Source organism: Neospora caninum, chromosome VIIb (assembly GCF_000208865.1).
Source record: "Neospora caninum Liverpool complete genome, chromosome VIIb".
Taxonomy (NCBI): Eukaryota; Apicomplexa; class Conoidasida; order Eucoccidiorida; family Sarcocystidae; genus Neospora; species Neospora caninum.
In genome coordinates this window covers 1,533,163-1,557,240 of record NC_018394.1, presented here as the reverse complement: position 1 = coordinate 1,557,240, position 24,078 = coordinate 1,533,163, and the positions used below count along the sequence as shown (strand labels likewise).

Below are 24,078 nucleotides of genomic sequence, written 5' to 3'. Positions count from 1 at the left end.
CGGCACCTGAATACTGGCGCAGAACCTGCCTGTCAATGCGCAAGAACTGTTCAAAGCATTTAAGTCAACCGATCTCTCCAGAAACGGGCTGCACGGTAGTCCTTTGTGCAACCGAAGCACCGGGTCACCGAAGCTTTCCCAACGAGAACTGGAGTCCTATTCAGTACCCTAGATACTAGAATGTCTCGTTTATTCGATTGGAATTATACAGTTCTGGATCACGGATCTTTGCCTCTAGCTGCGTCTTTTTTACTTTGGCACATATCGTTCTAAAGCTGAAGTGTTTGTAGTATCGCCGTAATCATACTCGGATGGACCAGATACGGTCGTTCCTCTCGAGAGCATGGACAGCGAGTGCACAGCCCAGAAGGGCTGTGAATCCCGAACCTAACGAGTTCGTGAGTGCGGACGGCAAGCTAACAAGCGCCCACCAGAGAACTTGTTCGCGGTCTTGAAGAGTGGCGCATTTCTTTCCATGAGTCCAGCAGAGGGACAAATCACTTCATCCCTCACTGACGCTATTCCTTCGTGATCCTCCTCATACCGCGAGACTACACAACAGGCAAGGTGCACTGAACCTGTGGCGTCCGGGCCGAATTTGGATCTGAGATGTGCGATGACAAACTAAAAATTAGCTATCTCCCGTCTCTGTTCTGTTTTTAAGAGACACAAATTTACCTTGTGATATTCTCACTGTAAGAGAGTGGAGAAGAGTTCACATGCTCCGAAAGGTCCATCTCAGACGGAGACGGCATGGCGCGGCCAACATTTCATGGTTTTTTGGTCAGGTTGACTGTCATGCCCTATTCGAGGAGGTGGTTTCGCTATTTCGATACTGGACACGCTCGGCTGTTTCCAGCGCCTCCAAAACGACTTCGAAACACTTTAGCGGTGGCTGCCGGCTGACGAGGCATGAGAACCAGAAACAGACGTGGCCTGTAGAGTACCGCCGTAGTCCCTCATCCTTCACCCAGCGATCAGTTTTGGGAGGGCAGGCATATGATTTTTAATGGTTTCGTGTGCTGCCGGTCTTTCTGTGCTAAAGGCACACCTTTTTTGTCTCGCAGACCAGATCAGTACGTGCGGCCTGCTCGGTGTTACGCCACAGATACTCGACTCTTTTAACCGCTGCTGCTGGGATTGTATATTATGAACTTATGGTATTGCTATCAAGCCTCTTCTTCTAGATAAATTTCATTAGCCGACTTGGCCACTGTATCTACTGGGGCCACAGACAATACAAGGCGGAATTCTGGTCTACGTGGAAAGAGGACAGCACTCTCTGTCTATCCCCGACTATACATTTTAGACAAGACTTTCCCGGCTTAGCTTCCCGTTTAAGCACATTCAAACCCACGCGCACCGACGAAACTGGGACGCCTCGGTTCCAAGTGTTTTCGGTCACCGCCTGAGAGGGGATATCTTTCGTCCCAGTTGGGGCCACATACAGCTGCGATTGAGGTCAGCTCTGTTTTTGTGGAGCCCACATGATACGCACACAGATACTTCCATTTTTGAAACAGTTTCAGATAAACGACATGTGAAGAGGGAAAGCCTGTCCACACATTAGAGCCAAGCCCTCGTTGTCTTATAGCGTTGTCCCTGGTCAGCATAAATGAATAGCAGTGGCGCGGCGTGGTGACTGCGCGAACCTGCTTTCCTGACTCAACCCTCAACCCCAGTCAGAGAATATTTCCGCGCTCCATCTGGTCCCTGGAAGGCGTGGCGGCTGAACACGTCCCCTCCAGAAGTGCAGACGAAGCGTGAGCTAGCGGCTGCATTTGGTCGAGGACAGTCGCAGGAACTTCTTCCTGGTAAAGCAACCTGCACAGCGCCAGCGCCTGAAACCAGAACAACACACAGAACGGAAGACAAAAGGCAGAGGCAATACGACTGGGGCTTACGACGTTGGCGACAGAAAGCCTTGCGGTGCCGCGTGGATCTCTTTGCAAATCAGCACACAGGCGCTTCTGTCTATCTCCCTAGGTTCACAGCGCGCTGGAGCTGTCACTGGAGAACGTGACTCGCCGGTGATTGTTAGAAAGGCCCGCGTTCCGGGAGCTCGCCACGAGAAGCAACCGTGTTTGAAGCGGACCACAACGACAGAAACAGACAACCAGTACACCTGGCTAACCTTGTGTGCAGAGCAGAAATCGTCTTCTCTCGTGTAGCGCCACGCTCAGCAACTAGCCACGCAGCGGCACCCCCTTCCATTCAAGTCTCACTTTGCTGCTGATCGCTTGCGGCCGAGCAGTCCCCGTGTTAACGGCGGAGACACGTCCTTGTTCTCGTCGGGCGAGGCGGCCCTCGCGACGTTTGCGTTTCGCCCCATCGCGCCGTATCCCGCCGGACTCCCGGTCTTCACTTGCCGAGTGTCTGTCCTCATCTCCTGTTTCGTCGCCAGCCGGTCGGTTTTGTCTTTGTGGCGTCTGGAGCAATCTGCCGCTGTTCTCGTCGTCCCCCGTCCCTCGGTTGCAGGATCCCGTTCCGCGTTTTCCTTGGTCTGAGTGCGCCGCCGCGGCTAACGCTGCGCGGAGGCGGCGGTCGTCGGGATGCGCCGCGAGAAGTCGAGCAAATGCTGCGGGGTGACCGCAGGCTTTGGCAATGTGAGCAGCGCCGCGTTTTCCGAGGAACGGCAAGACACTCAATTGCCTACAAAAAACCTCCTGCACCGTATACTTTGCACTTTGGCGGTTCGTCTCCAGCCAGGCTGACCACGAGAGAAGTTCCACGACTTCTGTCGTCCCGGAGGCGCCCCAAGGACTCATCCCGAACGTGCCGCCTACTCCCGACAAGCCTCCTGCTTGCTCCATTCTTTTGCGCCGGAGAAACAGCTGCGTCACCTTTCCAAGATCCTTGCTCGCTGATGCAACTGACATCTCTGTCTCGACGCCAGGCGTCTGAACGTCGCGACGACCTTCTCGGAACTCGGCCTCAGCAGCGCCACGAGCTCCTAAGGCGGCCTCAGCTCCCCGTCGTGAGATTCCTTCGGAGCAGATCTGGTCTCCCGTTTCCACCGGGATGACGGCATCTGAAGCGAACTGTCGGACTAGCCGTCTGTGAATTCGAGTCAGCATGGCGACAGTGTGCGCTGGACAGGTGGTGTTGAGAAGCAAGAAACCATTGACAAGTTGCGTCTTGACTTGCGCCGTCCGTACAGCGGCAATCTCGGCCGCCGTAGTAGCAGCCGATGTCGACAGCGGCCCGCCGAGAAACGTTCGACCGCCTCCTTGGGCGTTTGGCCCAGGAGATCCGCCGAGAATCCCTGGACGTTGCGAGCCGGGAACACGATGGGGACTTGGCGTCGTCCCTGCAGGGTTGCGCTTCGGCGCAGCAAAGGTGGCGGCAGAGAGAGGGATCGCGGGACACTGCGATGCCTCGAGCAAGCCCTCAACGAGGTACAGAACTCGCGTGACGCCCGCGCAACGCATCAGCCGATATTTCTGGTCTTCGTAGCGGCCATCGCGGATGGACGAACTCAGATCTCGCAGTGTCTTGCGCTCCACAATGATGGGCAACACAAATTCCACCGGCGGGGAGGACGCAGCACCTTTCTTGCACGGCGACGCTCCCTCTGAACCAGCCCCGTGGCCTTCCCTGTCTTCTACCGGCTTTGAACTCGACCCTGCAGTGGAACCGACCTCAGGAGTCCTTTCTCGGGTGGGGTGGGGGCTCGGCGCAGACTCAGCCGGAACTGAGCGCAACTGAGCAACCCACAGGGCGTCTCCAACTGGAAGCGGCCGCAACTCCACGGGGACACCGTTCCGTCGCAGCTGGGAAGAGAGGAACTCGGCTCGGTTCATCCCGCCGCCCCACCCGCCCCCGCCATGTTCGACGCGCTCGCGGTTGTCGAGCACCAGGCGAACCTGAAAAGTGTGGCCAACGGGGCTCCACTCCCGGGCGGCGACAGCGTTTCTGCGAGACTCCTTCGCGTCGTGGTCGACCGGAAACCCCGCAGGCACAGAAGGTGACTCCGCCGGTGTGAGAGGTCGCCTGTTGTCTGCGCGTCGGCGCACCGGTGTGGCGGCTCCAACGCATGCAGTTGGAGAGCCGAGGGGAGGGGTACCCCTACAACTCGTCCCTTGTCGCTCGAGCGCGCCGCAGGCGTTCGACTCCTCGTCCTCTTCATCCAAGACAACAACTGGTGCTCTACTCTTCCCAGACGCTCTGCAAAGCCTTCGCGAACCTTCTGTGCTGCTGGGGGTAGCAGACGCCGCGTCCTCTCCAAGGCTGCCTTCCGACGAGAGGCCGTCGCCGACCTGCCGCCAGCGACCTTTTGGCGTCGCCTGGGGCTCGTGGAAACATGCTCCATGAGAGTGGGAAGGTGACGCGTCTTTGCTTTCTGACTCCTGCGGTCTTCGTTTCCGCAGGGGTAGCCAAGAAAAGGGGTGCGGATAGAGCTCCGGGTCTTCGCCTCTCTTGCAGTTTGCGTCAGACTCAGCGCTCGAGCTTTCCACCGAGACATCCCCCTCGTCGAGGGACGACGGCGAATGCTTTTCGCGTAATCTGAGCTTACTTGGCCCTTCAGTGAACCCATGCGCACCTGTGTTCCCCCTGCTGCTGGCCTCGCTTCCTGCGGTTTCCTTCAAACTCCGGGATTTCCCTTGGTCCCCAGAAAGATCTTGAGCCTGTTCTTTCTCGAGGTGAGGCGGCAATGCCTCCACGTCCACGCAAGAGTTTGCGTCTGTGGAGGAGCGCTTTAGTTCGGGCACTTCCTCCACCAGACGCTTGGCCACTTCTTCCCCTTCTGGGGTCAGAAAAAGGAGCTCGAGGTGATCGTGACAACACTTCTTCAGCAGCCGGAGTTTCAGGGTTTCCCTTTCATCCGCTCTTCGCTGGCGCGGTGCTTTCTGGGCAAGACAACGACCCGAGTCCGCACTGGCCTCTCGGCCTTCGCCAGCCCGTGAGTCCTCTCCTTTCTGCAGTGTCGCGAGACACCTTTGCAGCGCGGTCTCGCCAGCAAAACTGTCGCCATTCAGGACTCCTGCTTGCAGAGGTTCGCCGGCAGGTTCACTCACGGCCTGGTTCGCAGAGGACAACTCCCGCGGGGCACCACCAGGCACGCGAGCAGAGATCAGTTTTTGCTCAGCCAGAGTCGCAGAAGCCGCGCGAACGGCGGCAGGACACGGCCGGCGGACCGCTATAAGCTGGTCGACTCGAAGGCTCTCCAAGACGCTCCCTGAGACACCGCTACAGGGATAGACCTGGAACAGGCGCGTAAATAGGCAAAACACATTCACGGCACCAAAGACCACTCAAACGGAATACGGAATACAGACAAGCATGTGTACTGGGAGCAGCCCGTAACTGTTGATTTTGCACATCTACGCTACAGTACAGAAGACACTTGACTGACCATAGTTACTCTCTATCGGAGGTTCTCCACGCACTGACAACGAATCGAACCTCAGCCACATACAGGGTCGAGCCGCCCGTGCCGCGTGTGTGCGCCGCAGCGTTTCATGGGAAGAGCGCCGCGCTAACCGCAGAACAGACGCTTGGAAACACATTATGCTTGACCGCTTTCTTCCTCTGCCATGCACACGCATGCTTTCACCTTGCCAAACGATTGGAGGTATCGCTTGTTTTCGAAGCCACACGCCGATGCGCGGGTGGATCCTGCAACGCACTGGATGTCTCAGGCGCACGGAGGCTTGGGAAAGACGCTCTCGTCGGAGGTTCGACTCCTCTCAGTTCTTACCTTTGAGAGATCTTCTTGTTCCTGCTTGATTTGCATGCGACTGACGCCTCTCGGACCGAAAGCCTTAAGTCTGTAGAGACACACCAGCCCGGTCCAGGCACTTGAACCCTTTCGAAAGTCCTTCTGCCGGCGCTCGACACCTTTCGTTTCCAGCGGGTGAACGCATTCAGTTTGATTTTCGCTGCTCGAAAGGTCCGCCTGGAAGAGACTGCCGGAAACGCCCGCTTTCGCGGGGTCCTTGTGTGGTGCATCCCGTCTGTCTTCTTCGAGCTCCGCTTGCTCCCCGCCGGCTCTCTCCGAAACTGCAACGTCATGTGTCCGCCGCGATCCTTCCTCGTTGGCTCCAGAGCTTTCGCGAACTTCGTAAACCTCTCCTCCTCTCCCGGGGCCCGGGCATCTTTCGAAGCCCTCCCGCCCTGGCACCGGGTGACTTTGTGGATCCTTGTGCCTCTTCAGGAAAAACGCAGCCAGGCGCTCGGCTGCGCGCCGTTGTCGCTGTAGATACACCTCGAGGGCTGTCGAAGGCCCGCATGAAGAGGGAGAGCGACAACCCGCCTCCGTGGTAGCCGCTGCTTCAGCGGAGAGTTCACGGCATTCTTCTGGAGACCCAGCCTCGAGGCTGTCGTCGCCACCGATGCTGGCGACCCAAGATGAAGACGGAGGAGGCGCAGGGTCGCTCGTGACGGCGCCACCGTGACACGGTGCATCGGCACGATTGAGGATAACTCTGCAGGAAACAGACAAACTCTTTGAAGACGAGTGGGGGGCGGAAAACACGGGAGGCGGAGACGCCGAGACAGCCGTTTGTGCTCCGGAGCTGTTAGATCTTCCCAGGAGTTGCGGTGTAATTGCCGCGAAATCGGGCCTCTCCAGTGCGCGGTGGAAACCTGGCGCATCCGCCTCGGTCGCATGTTTGCTACGCTTGCGCCTCTACCTAGTGGAGTGGACAAGGGCGTTTTTCGATGGCAACGGCGTCGACGATTTCACAACCCAAAAGGGCCCTAAAGTCTGTGTGAACAGAGTAAACGCTCGACGGCAACTGCCACGTGACTCGCGTAGGGACGTCACTTACCGGCCGAAGAAGCCCGCGAGGTAGTCACCGACGCCGTCCAGCTGCGCTGCCTCCTGCGGGGTCGAGACAGGAAGCGGGTACGACTGCAGAGCCCGAAGAACCTGCAAAACCGTTTTGAAAAGGAGACACACGCACCGCCAAGACTGGAATCCCCGTGAGCGCTATCAGGACTGTTGTCTCTGGGGTCTCCACTGGAGGGGCGTGGGCTGTGGCGCACGTGTCGCCTCCCAAGCTGGGACAGTGATCCAGATGGACTTCGGGGACGGTCTGATCTGGATAAGCCACTGCGCCGAAGACCATGTGGAAATGAAAAGCAAACAGGACATCGTGGAGAGCGGGCGTTTCGGTCTGACATGCGTTTCGCCCACGAATCACGCAAAGAGGCGTTCATCTGCGGGAGAAAACGCTATTCTAGGCACGAGCGGAACGCCAGAATCCAGACCGAGAGCGAGGCAAGGCACACATATCGGGTGTGGGTTGCCTGAAGACATCAGCGACACCGCGTAGAGGTTCTCGTGACGCTTTTGGTTCCGCGAGGCCAGAAGATCCACTGCCGAATCTCGCCAGTCTCTTCGAGACGGAACCGAAAACGTCCTTCAGCCGAAGCGTCCAGTGACAGGAAAACTGCTTGGTCGCGCTACACGCTGCAGTCTCTGCTGGCTGCGGGGGATCTCGCGTTTGGCTTAAAGCGGGTGCGACTTCGGACGACTTCGGATACCCTCTGACAGTCTTTGCCTGGAAGTCCCGCCCCAGAGGAACTCACTCGAGAGTACGTTTCGAACTGGCGTTCAGTGGATGCTTTTCCCCGTGCCTCCAGAAAGGCGTCGAAAAATTTCCTGTTCTCCGGATGCACCTGCAGCTTCCACCGGTCCAATGCATGCGCGCCGTCCCGAGTTTTCCTTTTCTGCCGTTGGAACTGTCGAAAAGAGCTCGTCGCGGCAATCCCTTCTTCCGCGAGCCGCTCCATAACGCTTGCATGCAACCCTCGAGGATGCGCGCCCTGTCTTGAGGCACTTTGCCCAAAAGAACCGCAAAAAAAGAGGGAAAGTTCGGTGCGGTTGTGGCGGATAGCGCAGGATGTTTTCTGCGCCTTGGCAGCGACATGCTCGGCCGCTGGGGAAAGAGGCAAAACTGTTCTCGAAGCAAGGCAAAAGCCGGGAGTACGAAACAAATATGTCCACGTTGCTTTCTACGAAAGGATCCCTACGCTGCCACCAAGAGTCTGACGGCGGAACCTAGAGCGATCGTCTGGGGATTTCAGCTGCATAGGCTACATTTGTGTTACCGACCTTCGGGGACAGGGCTAATCTCGCGTCTCCTTCATGCAAAAAAAATTTGAAGTGGAAAACGTTGGGGCCACTGAGGCGCCGGTACATCGCCGGGGGCGGAGGCATTTTGCCTCTGGAAACCTGGACGGCACTGTGACGAGACCACGGAGGCAGGATGGCCGGAATCAAGTGAACAGAAGAAGCAGACAAAGGCCGAAATCAAGGCTGAACAGCGGTAAGCGAAGACAACGCGACGCGCCGCTCCGTCCTCGCGAAACAGCAGGTCCAATGACGTCGCACTCGAGCGCTGAGCCGTCTCCCGTATAAGGCTTGGGCCCCGGCCCCGCCCCAGTGCAGAACAACCGTTGACATGCAAATCTTCAGCCCAGAAAAGAGACACAAACAGGAGATCTGCCAGACGTGCGGAGGGCAAACGAGAGAGAAAAGACACTCCCAGAGAAGAAAACTGTCCTCTCAGCTCTCGTGGGAGGGTTTTGCGCCCAGCAGGTTCTGACACGGCGCATGCCGAGAATTGCGTGTCTGGGTATAGCACTGACCGTTGTCTGAGCAAAAGCTGGCTGCTCGGTGTGAGAGAGGATCGACAAAAGCGAGGATTGTCGGTAGTCGGAGCGACAGAGATTCACACTTGAAGACACCCTTCTCAAGGGGGGCCGGGGACTCGAGTGTGCCTGCAGTGTCTTGCAAAAACTGCATGCGCATGCCGACGGAAAAGCGCAGAACCTCAAGAAACAGACAGGCTTTTCCCTGTTGCTCCTCCCACCAAATCTGGACGAGCTGTCACGTTCTATGACAACCTTCGTTGTCTTCAAGACTTCTTTCTTCGCGACATTCTGGAGTGGAGACCCCATTGAAGGACGTGACAGAAGTCCTTTTTTCCATGTCTACAATCGCTGCGACATCGCTCTGAAGATGGGTTCATGCCCTTTTCTTGCTCCATAGCCGAGTAATCAGTTAAGAAACCGCGACACTGCAGAGAAACGTGTCTCCTGTGCTGCCGCATGGAACGACATTCGATCCCAATGCCAGCAAATGAGCGACCTCACTTCCAGGCTCCGGCGGTTCTGGCGTGTGTAGAGCTGCAGGAAGTCGCATCTTGAGTTTTCCCTCGTCTATTTTTTTTATGTCCTCAGATAAGCCCCCCATGTTTTCCACACTTTTGCTGTCCACGCCTGTTACAAAATTCTGCTTCCTTCCCTTCCAGTCTCTCCGTCCCCTCTGACGTGTGGTGCCAGTGTTTGGATGTGCTTGCCGTCGCGGTCGTGTGTGTGTCGCTGGTCTCCCGTTTTGTTTTGCATCTCGGCACCGTCCCCTCGGTTGCGCTCCTCGCCTCGCCAGCCCCCCACCATGAACGGCTTCTCGCCTTGCAGAGGCGTCCAAAAAGAAAGACTCAGTGCACTTGATGGGTTCTCGCGATGCTTTTGGGTCTCCAAGACTTACTGACTACTCTGCTTTTGTTCGTGCCGTGTCGGCCGCCTCGCATTCAGTTTCCGATGTGTTTCCCGTACGTCAAGACGGCAACCTTTGTCTTTCGTGTGACCTCACATAAGCAAGATTAAGCAAGACCCAGATGTTAGTCTAGTTCGCTTTTCATCGTGACGTCCACGCTGCGTTCGTTTCCTTCGATCTTCCCCTGGCCGCCCGCGGTTCGCAGAAGACCTCTCACCCACCGGCCTTCGCAGCTGGAGCGAGAGGCCAGGCAAGAGGCAGGAACTCCCGCCTCGGTTCCGGCGCTCCCAGCATGTCATCAAAGTTCGCTTGCTGTCAAGATGTTCCCGGCGACTTCAGACAGCCGAAGCCGCAGCCGAAGCCCCGGCGGCTCGGAAAGTTTTGCTGCCTCGGCGCACTCCTCACGGAGAAGGGATGACAGAGCTTTCTTGGATCAAGGCTTCAGTGGGGGGGCGGCTTCGTCGGCAGGGCGCCTCGAGCCCGAACTGCGCGCGGTTATCAAGAGACACGTGATCCAAGTCGACGCCCACAACCGCTACCTTGAGAAGCGACAGATGTGGAGTCAACATGAGAAAGATGAGGAGGAGCGTGCGAGGAAAAAGAGAGAAAGTCGTGAGTGGCAACGAAAGGCGACGCGTGTTTCCCTACAAACACATGTCCAGTCGTCAAGAGGCTTGTCACTGCGGCACGCTCTCAGTTTGCCGAACGTTTTCTGTGAAGGAGTGTACCGGGTTCTCTAGGATAGGAATGTTTATGTCCATGGGGGCCCATCTCTTTCAAAGCTGGCGTGTACCCTAGACGTACCACGTTCATTCCCAACGCCCCAGACTGGTACTTCTCTTGGGCACGTTCCAGGACTTTCTCATCTCCGTTGCATGCGCCCTGAGATCCCTTTGGGCAGCGACACGGCACCCTGTGGAGGCTCGGAAAGCCGTCTCTGGGACCGGAGTTTGTGCAACTCGTGAAGGAAGCAGAAGGCTTAATGTCTTGTGTAGATGCGCTCTTCTGGACTGAATTGACTTGTGCGCAGATGGGATTTTCGCGCGTGACTATGATGGTGACAGCGAGGATTTGAGAATGCCGCATCGAAAGCAGCCGCGACCTACACGAAGCTTCAAGGAGGTGAGGAGGAGCTTTGAGAATGCAGGGTTTTGCCAAGGATTGTAGGGACCAACTTGAGCCGATTGTTTTGTTGCGCGAGGGATGCACTTTGTAGCAAATATCGGGCTTTTCGGCACGGTGCCAACGTGGAGACTCTGAGATCGTGGTGGACTGCTTTTCAGCTCCGCCAATTCAACTAAATGTCCTCACTCGCCTGCGGTTGTTCCAAAGTGTGTACCTGGTGACTTCGCCGTTACTCATGCTCGTGGAAGCGCTCTGTTGATCCGTGCGTGTGAAGGACGAGGGACTGCAAGGCAGGCCTGGAGGCGCTTCCATGAGCCTATTCGATGTCCACGCAGCCGAACGACTTCTGAACGCAAGGGAGAAAGAAAAGAAGCGGCTAAAACAGATAACAGGGGAAGATGGCGACCACTGGAGGCCGGACAAGTTCTACACCGACGAACTGCAGACAGTAAGCAATCAAAGGGTTTGACTGGAAGAGGCTTCCGCTATATACCTCTGAGTCCAAACGCAGCGGCTTCAGCGCATTTTCGAAGGCCCCACTGGTCGTCGCGGGGCGAACCTTGATTTAGCGGATAGTGCGTCGTGGCTCAGCTGCGTGAAGCTCAAGAATAACGACACAATGGACAAGGATCCGAAATCGTGCCAGATCCTGTAGTTTTGACTGGTTTCTGCAAACGCGTTTCTGTCGTGGTGACTGATGCAACAGCGGGCAGCGCTCTCCATCGAAGTGCTCGTTTTTTTCCGCAGTCGCGCGTGCCTCTCATCGCACATGTGCAGCTGCTGTGCCGAAGTGATCCTTGAGTGGCGTGAGGACACTGTCCACAATGCTGGTGCAGTGTCATTAACGCAACGGCAGGGGAGGCTCTTCCTTGCTGTCTGGTGCCCTCAGGAAAAGCCGTGGATCAATCCGTACGACGTCATGGCCCGAAATTTGTTAATCCAGCCAAGCGAAGGAGAGTAAGCAAACGATCGAAGCGATTCTCAACCATTCGCTTGTTTATGAGCAACCAGCTGCCGTTCGTAGATGAGAGCGTGGAGATTTGACGATCTCGACATGCGGAACATCATCCTTTGTTATGTCAGTGGAGACCTCGTGGCAGAGGGCATAGGCCAGAAGGGCTGCAACTGCGAGTGGTTTTGCTGCTCGAGCACACTGGAAGCATCCTTCTGCATGCCACGCAGATAGCTAAAGTGAGCATCACATATATGAGGAAAAGTGGCCGTGTCACGTTCAGCAGCTCTTTTGCTCTCCTTGAGACGTTCAGGCTAACGCCCAAGGCGGATTCAACGTCCAGTTCGTCAGCAAGTCGCAAGCGCGATAAAGCGAAGAAGAAGTCCAAGAAGAAGTTGAATAAGGAGAAAAAAAAGTTGAAAAAGAAACTCAAGAAGCTAAAGTCATGAGTTTTCCTAGTCTTTCCGCTTATAGGTGCAGAGTGCCGTGGGGGGGGGATTTATGGAAAGGAGCGAAAGCTTGCTCTGCTGTGTTCAGGAAGCCCGTGGCAGATCGGGCAAGTGGCATGTTGAGAATGCAGGCCCGCGACAAGAGGGTGTGTTGCTTTCACTTGAGTTCTTGCCATTTTTGTTCGCGCCCCCTTTTTTAGGGGTTTGCCGTGCATGCTACTTCTGCGCTGCGGTTTCAAGTTATCTCTGGCACTGGCCGATTACCTACAACAGCTGAACGTCGGTCAAATGTTGTATGTGATGCGCAAACGGAATGCTCTGTTCGAACGGCGGCGGTCCACCGCAGGTCTGTGTGTGATTGGCTTTGCAAGCCGTCTGTGTTTACAAGTGTTCTGAAGCACATTGAGTGAATACAGAATAGGTGAGTGTCTGCCTCCGCGGAGCCTCATTCTGATGCGTGTTTTTCTTGTGTCCGCCGGCTTGTTCATTCGATGGAGCATTTGACGGGAAATGTACCCTTCAATTCATAGAAATCGAACGTTCCCCTCTTTGCACGATTCTTAGAATAATCGAATCAAAATTCTCGACGCTTCCCTTGGTGCCGTACCATACAAAAATGCTTTCACAGAAGACTACGCAGTACTGGAAGTACAACTGTCCAAACGAAGCTAACCACTTTTCGTCTCGTCCCAAGTTGGCTGTCATTAACCTTTCCAGAACCAGCAGCTGTGCTGCGGTAAATACTTTCCTTCATGCGTTATGTCACTTGTGGCAATTAAAAAGCTGGCACTTGCGCGTACAACAAGAGCAGCAGGGACGTCGGCTACGTTGTTTTTGTTACCTGGCCACGGGGAAGCGATTGCATTAAACGGGCAGTGTTTTTACGAAAAAACGCCACGGCAAAATGGAGGCTACGTTGGCACGAGTTTGTGCAAAAGTCAAGGTTTCACAGTATGGCGTGAGTTGGTCTGCGTAAACTCCTGAGAACCCGTTGTCGTGCCCGACAAAAGAAGCAACTCGTCAGAGACTACGTACGACACTGACAAACTCAAAACATCTGTTGACGTTGCTCCAATGAAGAACAGCCACAGGTGCGTGCCGCTAACAGTTCCCTTGCACAGCACGAAGAGTCGAACGTTGTCGTCTGCAAGAATGGGGTGTGAACCGTTTGGCACACGCTAGTGTGCTCTCATATCCAGTATTTTATCGGGATTTTTCAGCTCCGAACAGTTGGGTATTTGAAGCATCTTTGATGATCCAGGAGAACATGTGTCGTATCCGGAAGGGATAGCATCGCGCAGAAGTGTGACCCCCTCTTGCCGATTCTGAAGTAAGCTTCAACTGTATTACAAGAAGTGTTGCTAACAAACACCAACCGTACTTCTTGCAGACGAACTCTGTCAAATTCTCCTCTGCTTGCTTGGAGTGTCTTCCGTCTACTTCTATCCATGGGACGTACTCGTAGCCAACAGTCTTAGAGTATGCACTGACAGCCTTCCTGATCGTTCTAGGGGTAATGTTCATCGCTTCAGCCACTTGGCCTGCAAACTGCTTACATTAATTGGACACCTTTAACGGAGGTGACGCAGTCTGCAGACAGCAACTGGTGATGCACGTCGTTAAGATGGAATAAGAAGCCACCGTTTACCTTGTATCGCTGCTTTCTTATCACCGGCTTCAGTCAGGCATTGCCTCCATTCGGTATCGGGACTTCCTTTGATGCTCTCAAGACTGACAAATTTATTGCGCATGTGCAAAAAAGCAGCTGACTCCCTTAGCCTACCATGTGAGAACGTTCGTGATCTGCGAAGGATCCGTGTGCAGTTCCCTGATTGCACACGCTGACACCTTATTCCTACAAATGTCCTAGTCTCCACCCAGGCTCTGCAACTGAAAGCAGTTTCGTCATACAGGTGACACTCCTCAGGGCCATGTTGACATTCGATCTGGTCGCCGTGTTCGACTGCGTTGCCTAAGGCGTTTCGAGAATGCCACTTACCAGAGTCTCGAAATATGCGGAGGCAGTGATGCTTACCATACGGATACAGACGTAGATCGATGTAGTCAGCAAGATCACTCTTCATAATGTGTGGCAGTTGCTTAGTTAGAAGCTGTGCCGTCTAATTAACAACAGAACAACGCCGGCTGGTGGACAGAAAGCTTACTCTCTGACAGAAAGGACACATGGACTCATACCTAATTGCGCACATGCCGAATTTGAGAAGCACCCTTGTTGTTGTGTAAAATTCAGAACACCTTACATGATGTCAACCTTTATTTTGTCGTTTTTCTGACTGTCAAATCGGGTTTGGGCTTGTCGAGGCACGCTTTTCACCGACGCTGCGAAGACTCCAATGAAGGAGCCCGCCGCCGCAGCCAAACCCAGAAGCCAAGAGAGTTTCATGGTTCTCGTCGAATTCAGGCAGAGTTTCCCCGTCAAAACCGGTATCGGCAGAGATCAGGTGTGACGCTCTTGTTAATCATCTCAACCACCTGTGACGGATGCACTGTCATTACAGCCTTCTATATGCATGCGATGTTGTGTATATTTCGCATGGTACTATCACTTTATGCGTCATACCAGATGTCTGCGCCCACGTTGCGTTGAAAACGTTTTCTGCAAGCAGCGTAAGTCCTAGGCACACATTTTCCGTCAGAGCTTTGAACCGCTGGATCTTTCCGGGGAGGACATCGAGGAAAACGGCGTTTCTACCCCCCACATGACGAAGCCTGGTGCGTGGTGCCTTGAGGCATGAGTGGAGCCACATCGGTGGAAGCAGCAAGCAGCCTCATGGGAAACTGAATACTAGGAGAAGCAGCCTAGTTCAGGGATGCAATATTTGTTTATTTCGAGCATGTGGTGAGCACAGATGACTCTGGTGTGCTATCCCAGGAGCCCGGCTGCTGAACTGCCGTGGGACAATTTTTTTTATGATCGCCTTGATTGACGCATGCACAAAAACCGGCCTCTGGCAGACCCATTCCCGAACATGACAAATGACCGGGATACTGTACGCCACGGGAGACAGAAAAGTCGTGATGTTTTGTTACGTTTCTGCATCCGAGTCACTAGAAGCGCCCTGCAGCGCAGGGCGGCGAGCACCTCATTGTTCTCGAGGACCACAATCGGCAGGCGAGAGCTTACGTAGCCCATGCCGAAGAGTTTGTTAAGATACTTCCACCATTACGTGTGCGCTAGGGTCTCTTCCTATCCGGAGACCGAGGAGGAACATCGGATTTGACAACCGTGTGATCGTGCGCATGTGCAAGGGTGTATCTGCTTGCAATTTCAATCGCACTCTCGTAACCTAGCGGACCCACACTGCATGCGTACGAAATCTAATCGGAAGCTGCTGTAGAATCGAAGGAGCTGCGGCAGGTTACGATTGACTGACGCGGTAACTAGTCCCCCGTCATGATCCGCATTCGCATTGGATGTACCGTCACAAGGGGTCCTGTAGGTAGCATGCGCAGTTCAGCAATTCTAGTATGTTCCCATACAAGCAGCTATTCTTGTTCTGGCGGGAATCGGCTGTCGACGTGACAGCCTGTCCTACAGCTCACTGTTCAGTCCCTCAAGGTGGGGGCTCGTTATTGGTTTGCATGTTTTCCGCTTCTACTGCAGGGCCTCTTTCCCCGATCACATAAGAGAAACCGCCGAACTAACTGACGCACCTGGGAGTCAACTCGATTTGATAGAAGCATTAACGAAATGCTGTCTGATTTTGCGCCACCTAATAGAAGGGACATGGAGGGCTTCGTTGCCTAAATTCCTACTGGCCAAGCACAACACACAGCAACCGATCTGTGTTTTCACGATGGGGAAAAAATCGAACAAACATGCGGGATCCTCCCGCAAGGGAGATGGAGCTCCTTCAGACTGCAACCAAGCACAAGCTCTAATGGATGTGGAACTGTTCGAGACAAACACGAGCTACCGAGCTAGCCGTTACGACACGTTTGGTAGGGAGAGGCACCGGCGAAAAATGCAGGCATTTCCTCTCCAACCAGTCACGCTTTTTTCTGTGACCAAAGGAGGGGGGCGGGCGGAAGATGACGACTTTCTGTTCACGTCTTTATTCCTGGTCATGACAAGGATTAAGGCCTAGCACCCCGAAAACATATTTTTCTGTCACTCTTCCCATTAAACTGGAAGGTCACTCATGGGAGGCTGCCTAATTGTGGAGTCCTCTTCTTGTCTGCAGAATTTTCGTCTAAGGTGACATGCTTCGCCTTCTCTAGGGACGCGCCCCTGCTTGCAGTCGGGGTCGAGATTGGAGGTGTCTACCTTTTTGACCTCACACAGCCGGAGGCTTCAGTGGCTGCGCCATCCGAGCTAATCGGTAAGAACCAAAATGAGAAACAGTCCGCGACGCGTAGCAGTTTGCGTTGTTGACAGAAGCCGCCCTTACTCAGCAAATTTTAAACGCCTGGCTCAAGGACATTGACGAGAACTAGCGAGAACAGCGGCGGGTGGGCAAAGATTGACGTGTGAGCATCACCTTACCTCGCTTTTTCTTGTAAGGGCCGAACAGGATCATCCTTCGTATGCTTTTCCGGTTCGCTACAGGCATAGTCAGGACGATGTATTTCGGACCACAGAACGGATTCGGAGAGCAAATTCTCTATGGCGCATTCGATGTAGGTATGGAGACATGTGCAGGGTGCACCTTTGCTCAGTCTCTGCATTTTCTGGTAGCAAACACATCATATGTTTCCTTGCGGCTTTTGACGTTTTGTACCACGACTAGAACTAATGGGGGTCATGGATTCTGTGTTGTACTTCCAGGATGGACATCTACGTCGATGGCTCATTCGCAACTTGTCGGAGATGGTCCAAATTGACTGCCGTGAGCCGGTTGATCGAGACTAGCGTAAACCGCACCCCTGTGCCGGACTCGATTCTTCATGGACCGGCCGCTTCTTGACCCGCCCACAGAATCATAAAAGGGTGTTCAAAACACAATTTCCGATGTCGTAACACACACTGTTAGCGGGTTGTAGTCCTTTGGTAGTATGGGCGTTTGTACCTCCTGTACCATTGTTGGCTGTTAGTTGTTTGCTCTGCCAGAGATACAAAGTGTATAAGGTAAATCCTCCTTCCCACCGTACAGCCCGTAGGCTTAATGTGGGAAGCTCCATGAAACAGTCCAGGTTTTTTTTTCTCCACTTCATCTACTGCTTCCTTACGACTCCACAACAGCTGCCCCTCCCAAAGGCAGTGACGCACGACCGCTTTTGCTGATCATGGAATGCAGTGTATTTCGGGCAAGAAGTACGAAATCTGCTCGTAAGCGGTGGAGGACGCTCTGCCATGGCCATCGGTGAGCGAGAATGACAATCACTAGTACTGCCAACGCATCTCATGTAACTTCCTGAAATCCCTAGGACAGCCTTGTAGCAAGACGGGCGCGAAGGATTCCAAAAAACCGCAGAAGATAAATGAGAGAACGTGTAACCGAAATGCCATGTATCTGCGAGTGCTGTGTGTGTGCCTATAGGCAAACAAAGCCGCCTGGCGGTGTGGAGTGCCCTTTACGATAATTGCTTCTCCTATCTGACCGTCCCATGGCTCTCAGAGGTTCAAGCCCCGCTTGACGATGCTATCCTCCTTCCAGATATACTGTTGCACCCAAGGGCCCCTCCAAACGCTGACGTGTTCCATGTTGCAGCAGCTTCACCAACAGAAGGAATTATGATTTTCAATGTGATCGTGGTCGAGCCGCAGTACACCCATCACTTCGACGTATCTGTTCATCCAGTCCGAGCGCTGCCCGGAGCGTTCAGCACACTGGCCGCCACTCCACAGCACATAAATGACCAGCAAGTGATTATCCTTGCTGCAACCTCCGCTGACACAAAAAACCAAATTGCCCTTATAAACCTCCAGCCAGATGCAGAGAATTATCCTGGATGCCAAGTACATGCCACGCTGATGGAACTGGGTGTGAAACCTGAGGATGCGATCACGTCTGTTCACTGGATCAGTCCTCCTGAAGAAGCACGACTAAGCACCACCGACGAAGACAGTAGTCACGATCCTGCTTCTGTTCCGCCACCGTCTCTGCTGCCCTGTATGGATGGAGTCAGTCAAGATATCCCCTACAGAAGAATGATTCTATGCGTGGGGACGGACAGAGGCAGCATTCTGTTCCTCGAGTGTATCCACGTTCCAGACAAAACAGACAGTAAACAACAGAGGCTGCGCGTTCGCCTCGTGTACGACCTGGACGGCAACAGAGGCCCAGTGAGGATTCAGGAAGTCCCTTCAGAAGTTGTAATGGGGCGGCCTATCTTCGCCAGCTGTTGCAATGATACAATGTGTCACCTCTGGGAACTGCAAGAAGCGAAGGCACCGACCACTGCCGATGTTGCAGCCGCTCATGCGTCCCAGCGATGCGCTTACCTGGAAATGCTGCGGCACCGCTGTATGCCGGACGGTAGTTGGCCGAGCTGGGACCTCCCATTTTCCTACTTAGCAGATCCTGGTTGGCCAGTAGAACCGAGAATTGGCGCACCTGACTACGAGCACCCGCCTTACCCTCCGTTGCACACCCGAAATGTGACTGAAGGCCCGCCTCCTTTCAGTCACAACAGACACGAAGGAAAAACTGACTGTATGCACCGGAGTCTCAAACAAACTGCGGGCGACCGCCAACGACAGCAGGTCGTAAAGACAGGCGTCGATGCAGTCGTGGACGAGGTGCTAGATCGCGTATGCAAGGATATATCCATGTGGGAGAAGCAAAAGCGAGAAGGCAAACCGCTCAGCCACTGTCACCGGCAGCTCACAGGTAGCGGCTCTTGTCAGAGGGAGAGGCCTGTACGAACCCACAGCGACCGGCGGGAAAACAGTTTCTTTAACGACCGTCCCCCATGGAATGACCGATTCCATGTAAAGTGACGAAAATATGGTGAAAAGTGTTTAGCGACTTGCACAAAAAGCACACTCACCTGGCTGAAATGTCTGCGTCTTTCTTGATGTCATTTGCTACCGAGTGACACACGGCGCACACCCAATACAAGAACTTCCCCCTGCTTCTGCACAAGAAAGAAATGTTGGTGAACAGCTGGACTTATCGACGAATGTAGAAGCCGGCCCTTTTGCTGTGGACGCTCATGCAAAGTTAAGGAAAATCATTTCCTTGTGCCAACTCGGGTATACCATATTCATGGTTCCCTGGATATTCAATGGCCCACAATTACCAGTTTACCCTCGTGAGCCTGGTCGATAAGCGTCACTCGCTCAACGCAAGACAACTCTGCTCTTGATGCAGTATTCCAAACACAAGTGGCTTTGAGTGTGTAAACATGGCCAAATCAACAACAGACCAGCGCTCTTGGAGCCTTCCGCATCTTCACGTGTCCCACTTCCCACTGCTACACCTGCTCTTGAGGAGGCAGGCTATCCTACCTTCCGGTTCTACCCCGCACATTCAAACTTTGCTTGTCACTACTTCTGGAATGCCAATGAAACTATAAGGTGGCTCACCAAAAGAACGCTTTGGCGCGAGCGAGTTGGTTAGGTCATTTGTCCGTGGCACTCCAGCCAAGCTCTCGACAGTACCTCCATGGTGGACTGACACACAACTCGAGCTGTCCTGTTACAACGCAGTCACCGGTAAGGGATTTGTCACAAGCATCCTCGTAGCCTTGCCGGGAGATCTTCCTCGCGTGGTTAGCGGGACAGAGGAGCTCTGCAGTATACGGTGAAAGCACAGGGCCTTGTGGAACAACCAAGGGAAAGTGTAGCTGCCCAGGGCAGAACGCAAAAAAAGAGTTTTGTGGTTAGCGCTCTGTATAAACTGAACTGCACTTTTCCTTGCGGCCACAATAGGATTACGAGAGACTCTGGTCTGCACAGGTGAGAAGTCATCACACCCACGGGGAATACAGAAGCTTGGCAGCATCACCAACTATGGAAGAGAGAAGATAAGTGAAAATAATAAACTAGGACGGACGAGCTGCTCAAGCATAAGCTTTCCAGATGCATTGACAGATATGTTCGGCACTCAGACAAGGCTCAGCTTCCCCCTGTTTCCTTTTCGCATCGCCGACGAAAGGACTGAATGCGGATTGCCCCGCGTGGCTTGAGCGATCTGTGGTTTTCTTTAATAGCTGAAAGATTCTCTACCTGCGAAGCATGAAGCAATTTCACTCCGCCTTCTGAGCTCTTACCTGGAATCCACGTGTACCTCATTACCACCATCCACCTATCCAGTGGCACTTCCGTCCCACGCTACAGAGGCTGGAGGCATCCCAAACGTTGGGGTTACCACAACACTTCCAACCTCAGCCCTAGTATTGTACAGAACAAAACTGTCCATGACTCTCTGAAGAAGACATAGATAGATGACAAGCTTTACAGTGTGTCGCCTTCGCCTGAGAAGACGCTCTACTTTAACTCTGACCGTACAGCGAATTAGTTCGTTTTACCAGAGGGACCTCCTTTCGCCGCGACAGTTTCAGGCGCATGTACGGCTGTACTTTGTTTTTTGGTAACTACCTCTCCGGATAGTGTGTACAGCAGATCCGATGTGCAAGAGTGCCATATCCATGCGTTCACATCGAGAGTCAGCCTCACTCCCGGTCCCGCCCCTCTGACGACGCGCCACATTCTCAGGCACTCGCGGGCCTTTCGTCACTGCCGATCGTTCTAGGCGCGCTCGTGCCTCTCATTCTGTGTGAGACGAAACTGAGGCCACAGTGCTGTCGAAGTACCGGGCATAGACTTGCCTTTGAGCTGTGGTGACCCAGTTGACAGGCCTGGCCATCAATAGTCAAGTACAGTCGATTGTTATCTGCCACTCTTTACGCGTGCACCCGCTGATTTTCGGACTGTGCTGCTCATCAAGCTGCTGCACTCGTGGTGTCTCCAGCGTCGTGACCAGCGGGGAGCTACCTCAGGGCGGAACGACCAAAACACGCGTGATGCGTGTGTACCGCGGCGAGACATTGGGTTGGTATCACCTAAACACGAGATCGTCAAAGCAGACGCTTCAATTTCCTCAATTTGCCTCCGCGGCCGCTACAAGGTTTCGACGCCGCAATTGCGCAGTGGACATCGACACTGCTACTCCCTCAGATTTGCCAGTACCTCGCCCCGCAGCTGTCTCCGTGCCAACGCTCACCCCCGGCGATCGTGCGGGAGAGACGTGACAAAATCACCCCCACAAAAACAACAGCACACGGGGTTTTTGTTCCACGCTCGTTCGCGTTTGTGGAATCTTAGCACTACCAATCAGCTGACGGGTTGCCTCATTACAATCGGTGTGAGCGCTCATCCTGTCTCGAGCTGTGCCTCCCACGGGGCGAAAAGAACCGTGGCGCTAGAGTCGCTTTGAGGATTTGCTGGTCTATTTGCAGTCATTCTTGTTCTCAAGGTACACAATGACGCGAGCTTTTGTTTGTCAACGGCTCGTCCTTTCGCTGGCTCTTGTGGCGGCTTTATATACCATCGCGTTTCCCACGCTGGCAGACACAAGTGAGTCTCTGACAGCCTGCTGTTGTGTGTCGAGGGGTGAGGTCAGAGGAATACTCAAAGTGGGAGTCGACTACGGAGCCTGAGGCACCGCGGTACCTTCGCCCTCTAGCAGTCGCGTCTATCGACTCCTTTCTCCACAAGCGAGACGGCTTGCCGCTGAGGCAAGTGTTGAGTCGCTAGTAGCCACCGGTTGTCTATGGTTCTTAGAATTGTTGCTTGAGCTTGCAGCAGTCCAGACGGGGAACGTCTCGTCTCTGGGCAGGCTCAAAAACGTGTTCGCGGCAACAGCTGTGGAGTTTCCGAGAAACATGGCGTGCAGCCAGGGGTACAACGTCAAGGCGAACCACGTGACAGCGTAGCAGGATGTAGACCGTTGGGTTGGGCCGAACCACGTGGCGGTCGTGATGTAGTAATACAGGCTTCACTTGGACTATCAAGAGGCAGAGTTATGCTGGCCTGGTGATATGCTGGGTGTGATGTTTTCAGACACGGCCAGCAACCGTGAACCAGCAAACCCAACCCCCGTTGTGCGGAGAAGCCTATGGGGGAGATTAACATCCTCCCCCAAAGGGGTCTGGAAGAAAGTCACAGTGAGTCCTTCGCTGAAAAATTCGACACGCGAGATAGTGAAGCTCGGAGAGGGTAAACATCTCCACGGGTGGAAGCACTAAAGTTGAGATGTGACTTTGTTGGTGGACAGAAGCGCAATGGAAACAAGGAGTGGCGAAACGGCATATGATGTCCATCATCAGTTACACTTCTGGAAGGCGATTGGTATATGCTTCATGTTAGCTAGTCGTGAGAGTGATAAGAGCTCGCGGGTGCACCAAGCACCGGTGGTGGTTGCGCGCGTCGCCATTCTATTCTGTCCGATATAGCGGCTGTTAGGCAACTCGCTGTAATTTCGAGGTTGGCGGCACTGTTTTTGGATTTGTGGGGCAGGACTGGTTATACTGCGAGCCCCCCTCTCTTAGCAGAGAACAGGAAACAGACGATGATCAACCAGTGCGTAGCGCCTTGCAGACGGAGCGGGGGCCTCGGCATGGACGTCATACTGGCGGCGTTGTAAAGAGTAGAGAAGCGCCAGATACCGCCAAGCAGGAAGCTGCGCCCGAAGCAGACATACAGAAAACGGAGAAGGAGGATTCCACGCACAAGGAAGAAGGCTTCACGTTGCCGCAGCCAGTACCGCAAAAAGGTAATCGGAATCTCCGTAGAGGCGGCACGCGTCCTGTGGCAGTAGCGGAATCCGAAAAGGAAACAGTTGCTTCATCTACAACTAGTTCGACCACGACGACCGCTGCGCCAGTGGAGACGCCGGGGGGGAAGTGGGTGAAGTACCTTTTAGTGCCGCCTGGCACGGCAGTTCCACCTACTGTTCCATATCCACCGACAATAGATGACACTGCGCCTCGCCGAAGCGAGCCACGGGAGCCCGCAAAAGAAGCTCAGAGAGACGAGGCTGATGCCTTGCCCTCAAAGGAAGGTGGCACCTTGCCGCAGCAAGAGTTACCCGGAGAAGTTCCAGCAACCAAGGAAGGCGTCGAATCACCCGGCGCTCAACCTTTCCCTGCAAGTCGTCCTCCAAGGATTGCCGTCGCACTTGGTCTTCGCCGATACCCTTCAGGACGAAGGTACCAGTTTGGTACAGGGGCGCTTCATCTGCCACCCCTCCCTGGAGGTTTGGAGATACACTCCGGCGGCGGGGACTTTGCGGAGGGGAATCCAAAGTCACTGGACTCCATCGACACCAGACGGGAAGTATCGACGCTGCCGGTGGACGGGGGGCATAGCCATCAGGAGAATCCAAAACCTAGAAGGCTTCTACAGCAGGTGCCTGTTGGGGGTACCGAAGCCATGCCTCCCGACGAAGGTACGCATCATGGTGGCTCAGCACCTCAACAGAGCGATCAGGAGGGACGCGTAAGTCGGAACAAGATGTTGGATGCTGGAGAGCCGGCAGGAGTTCCTGAAGGGGAACAACAACCCGAGAGCTGTGGAATCAGTGGAAGGCAGTGCCGCCCTGCCTCTCCTGCTGTTGGAGTGGACAGACAACATGACGAAGAGCAGGCTCATGAGGGCCGTATCGCAGCAGGTCCGTGGCGGTTTTTTATTGCGGAGGACGACTAAAGATGAGCCGACTGTGAGGCTGTCTGCCCTGAGAACGCATCCCCAACTTTGTCTGCCTTGTGCGAGTGTGGCACAGGCGGGAGAGATCGCTTGGTTGTGGGCGGCAGAGCGTATTTGCCTGCGATACTGTGCCAGTCTTCGTGTAATCCCGCAAAAGGGAGGCACAAGAAGATAACGAAACTTACTTTTCGATTGTTTATTCCGGATCCTCTGCAGCAACAGGCTGGCGTCCAGCCCGCTGTGGGGGGAAGTGCAACTTCCAGCAAATGAAATAAAATGTGGCTTTGTACAGTCAGCTGCTTTCTTGCGCCACTGGACTTCCGGTGCCGCTGATTCCTTCAGCGTTGTCAGGAGGACGACAGTTTACTCACGAGTAATGAGAGGGACTGGCTGCCGCACCATGAAGAAGGCGGTGAGTCAGGGAGTTCGA

At 54.3% G+C, this 24,078-nt stretch overlaps 5 protein-coding genes across 5 annotated transcripts; 3 read left to right on the top strand and 2 right to left on the bottom strand.

Annotated features, from left to right (window-relative positions):
- Positions 1-1,682: 1,682 nt before the first annotated feature.
- Positions 1,683-7,073, bottom strand: NCLIV_025880 (Conserved possible MUS81 endonuclease, related; the record flags this gene model as incomplete). Its single annotated transcript, XM_003882782.1, has 5 exons — positions 1,683-1,841; positions 2,226-5,204; positions 5,702-6,428; positions 6,774-6,856; positions 6,909-7,073. 5 exons carry the CDS (start codon positions 7,071-7,073, stop codon positions 1,683-1,685), a joined length of 4,113 nt encoding a protein of 1,370 aa, XP_003882831.1.
- A 2,755-nt stretch (positions 7,074-9,828) lies between these two features.
- NCLIV_025870 (conserved hypothetical protein) lies at positions 9,829-12,034 on the top strand (the record flags this gene model as incomplete). The annotated part of the gene is made up of 5 exons (XM_003882781.1): positions 9,829-10,120; positions 10,539-10,630; positions 10,908-11,081; positions 11,523-11,590; positions 11,899-12,034. The coding sequence occupies 5 exons, from the start codon at positions 9,829-9,831 to the stop codon at positions 12,032-12,034; spliced, it is 762 nt and encodes a 253-aa protein (XP_003882830.1).
- Positions 12,035-13,653: 1,619 nt separating this feature from the next.
- On the bottom strand, positions 13,654-14,438 carry NCLIV_025860 (hypothetical protein; the record flags this gene model as incomplete). Its single annotated transcript, XM_003882780.1, has 6 exons — positions 13,654-13,765; positions 13,818-13,889; positions 13,946-14,006; positions 14,070-14,145; positions 14,200-14,230; positions 14,296-14,438. 6 exons carry the CDS (start codon positions 14,436-14,438, stop codon positions 13,654-13,656), a joined length of 495 nt encoding a protein of 164 aa, XP_003882829.1.
- A 1,414-nt stretch (positions 14,439-15,852) lies between these two features.
- NCLIV_025850 (conserved hypothetical protein) lies at positions 15,853-17,122 on the top strand (the record flags this gene model as incomplete). The annotated part of the gene is made up of 4 exons (XM_003882779.1): positions 15,853-15,997; positions 16,240-16,377; positions 16,605-16,679; positions 17,106-17,122. The coding sequence occupies 4 exons, from the start codon at positions 15,853-15,855 to the stop codon at positions 17,120-17,122; spliced, it is 375 nt and encodes a 124-aa protein (XP_003882828.1).
- A 607-nt stretch (positions 17,123-17,729) lies between these two features.
- NCLIV_025840 (conserved hypothetical protein) lies at positions 17,730-23,648 on the top strand (the record flags this gene model as incomplete). Its single annotated transcript, XM_003882778.1, has 3 exons — positions 17,730-18,677; positions 20,914-20,973; positions 22,461-23,648. The coding sequence occupies 3 exons, from the start codon at positions 17,730-17,732 to the stop codon at positions 23,646-23,648; spliced, it is 2,196 nt and encodes a 731-aa protein (XP_003882827.1).
- Between the last annotated feature and the right edge of the window lie 430 nt (positions 23,649-24,078).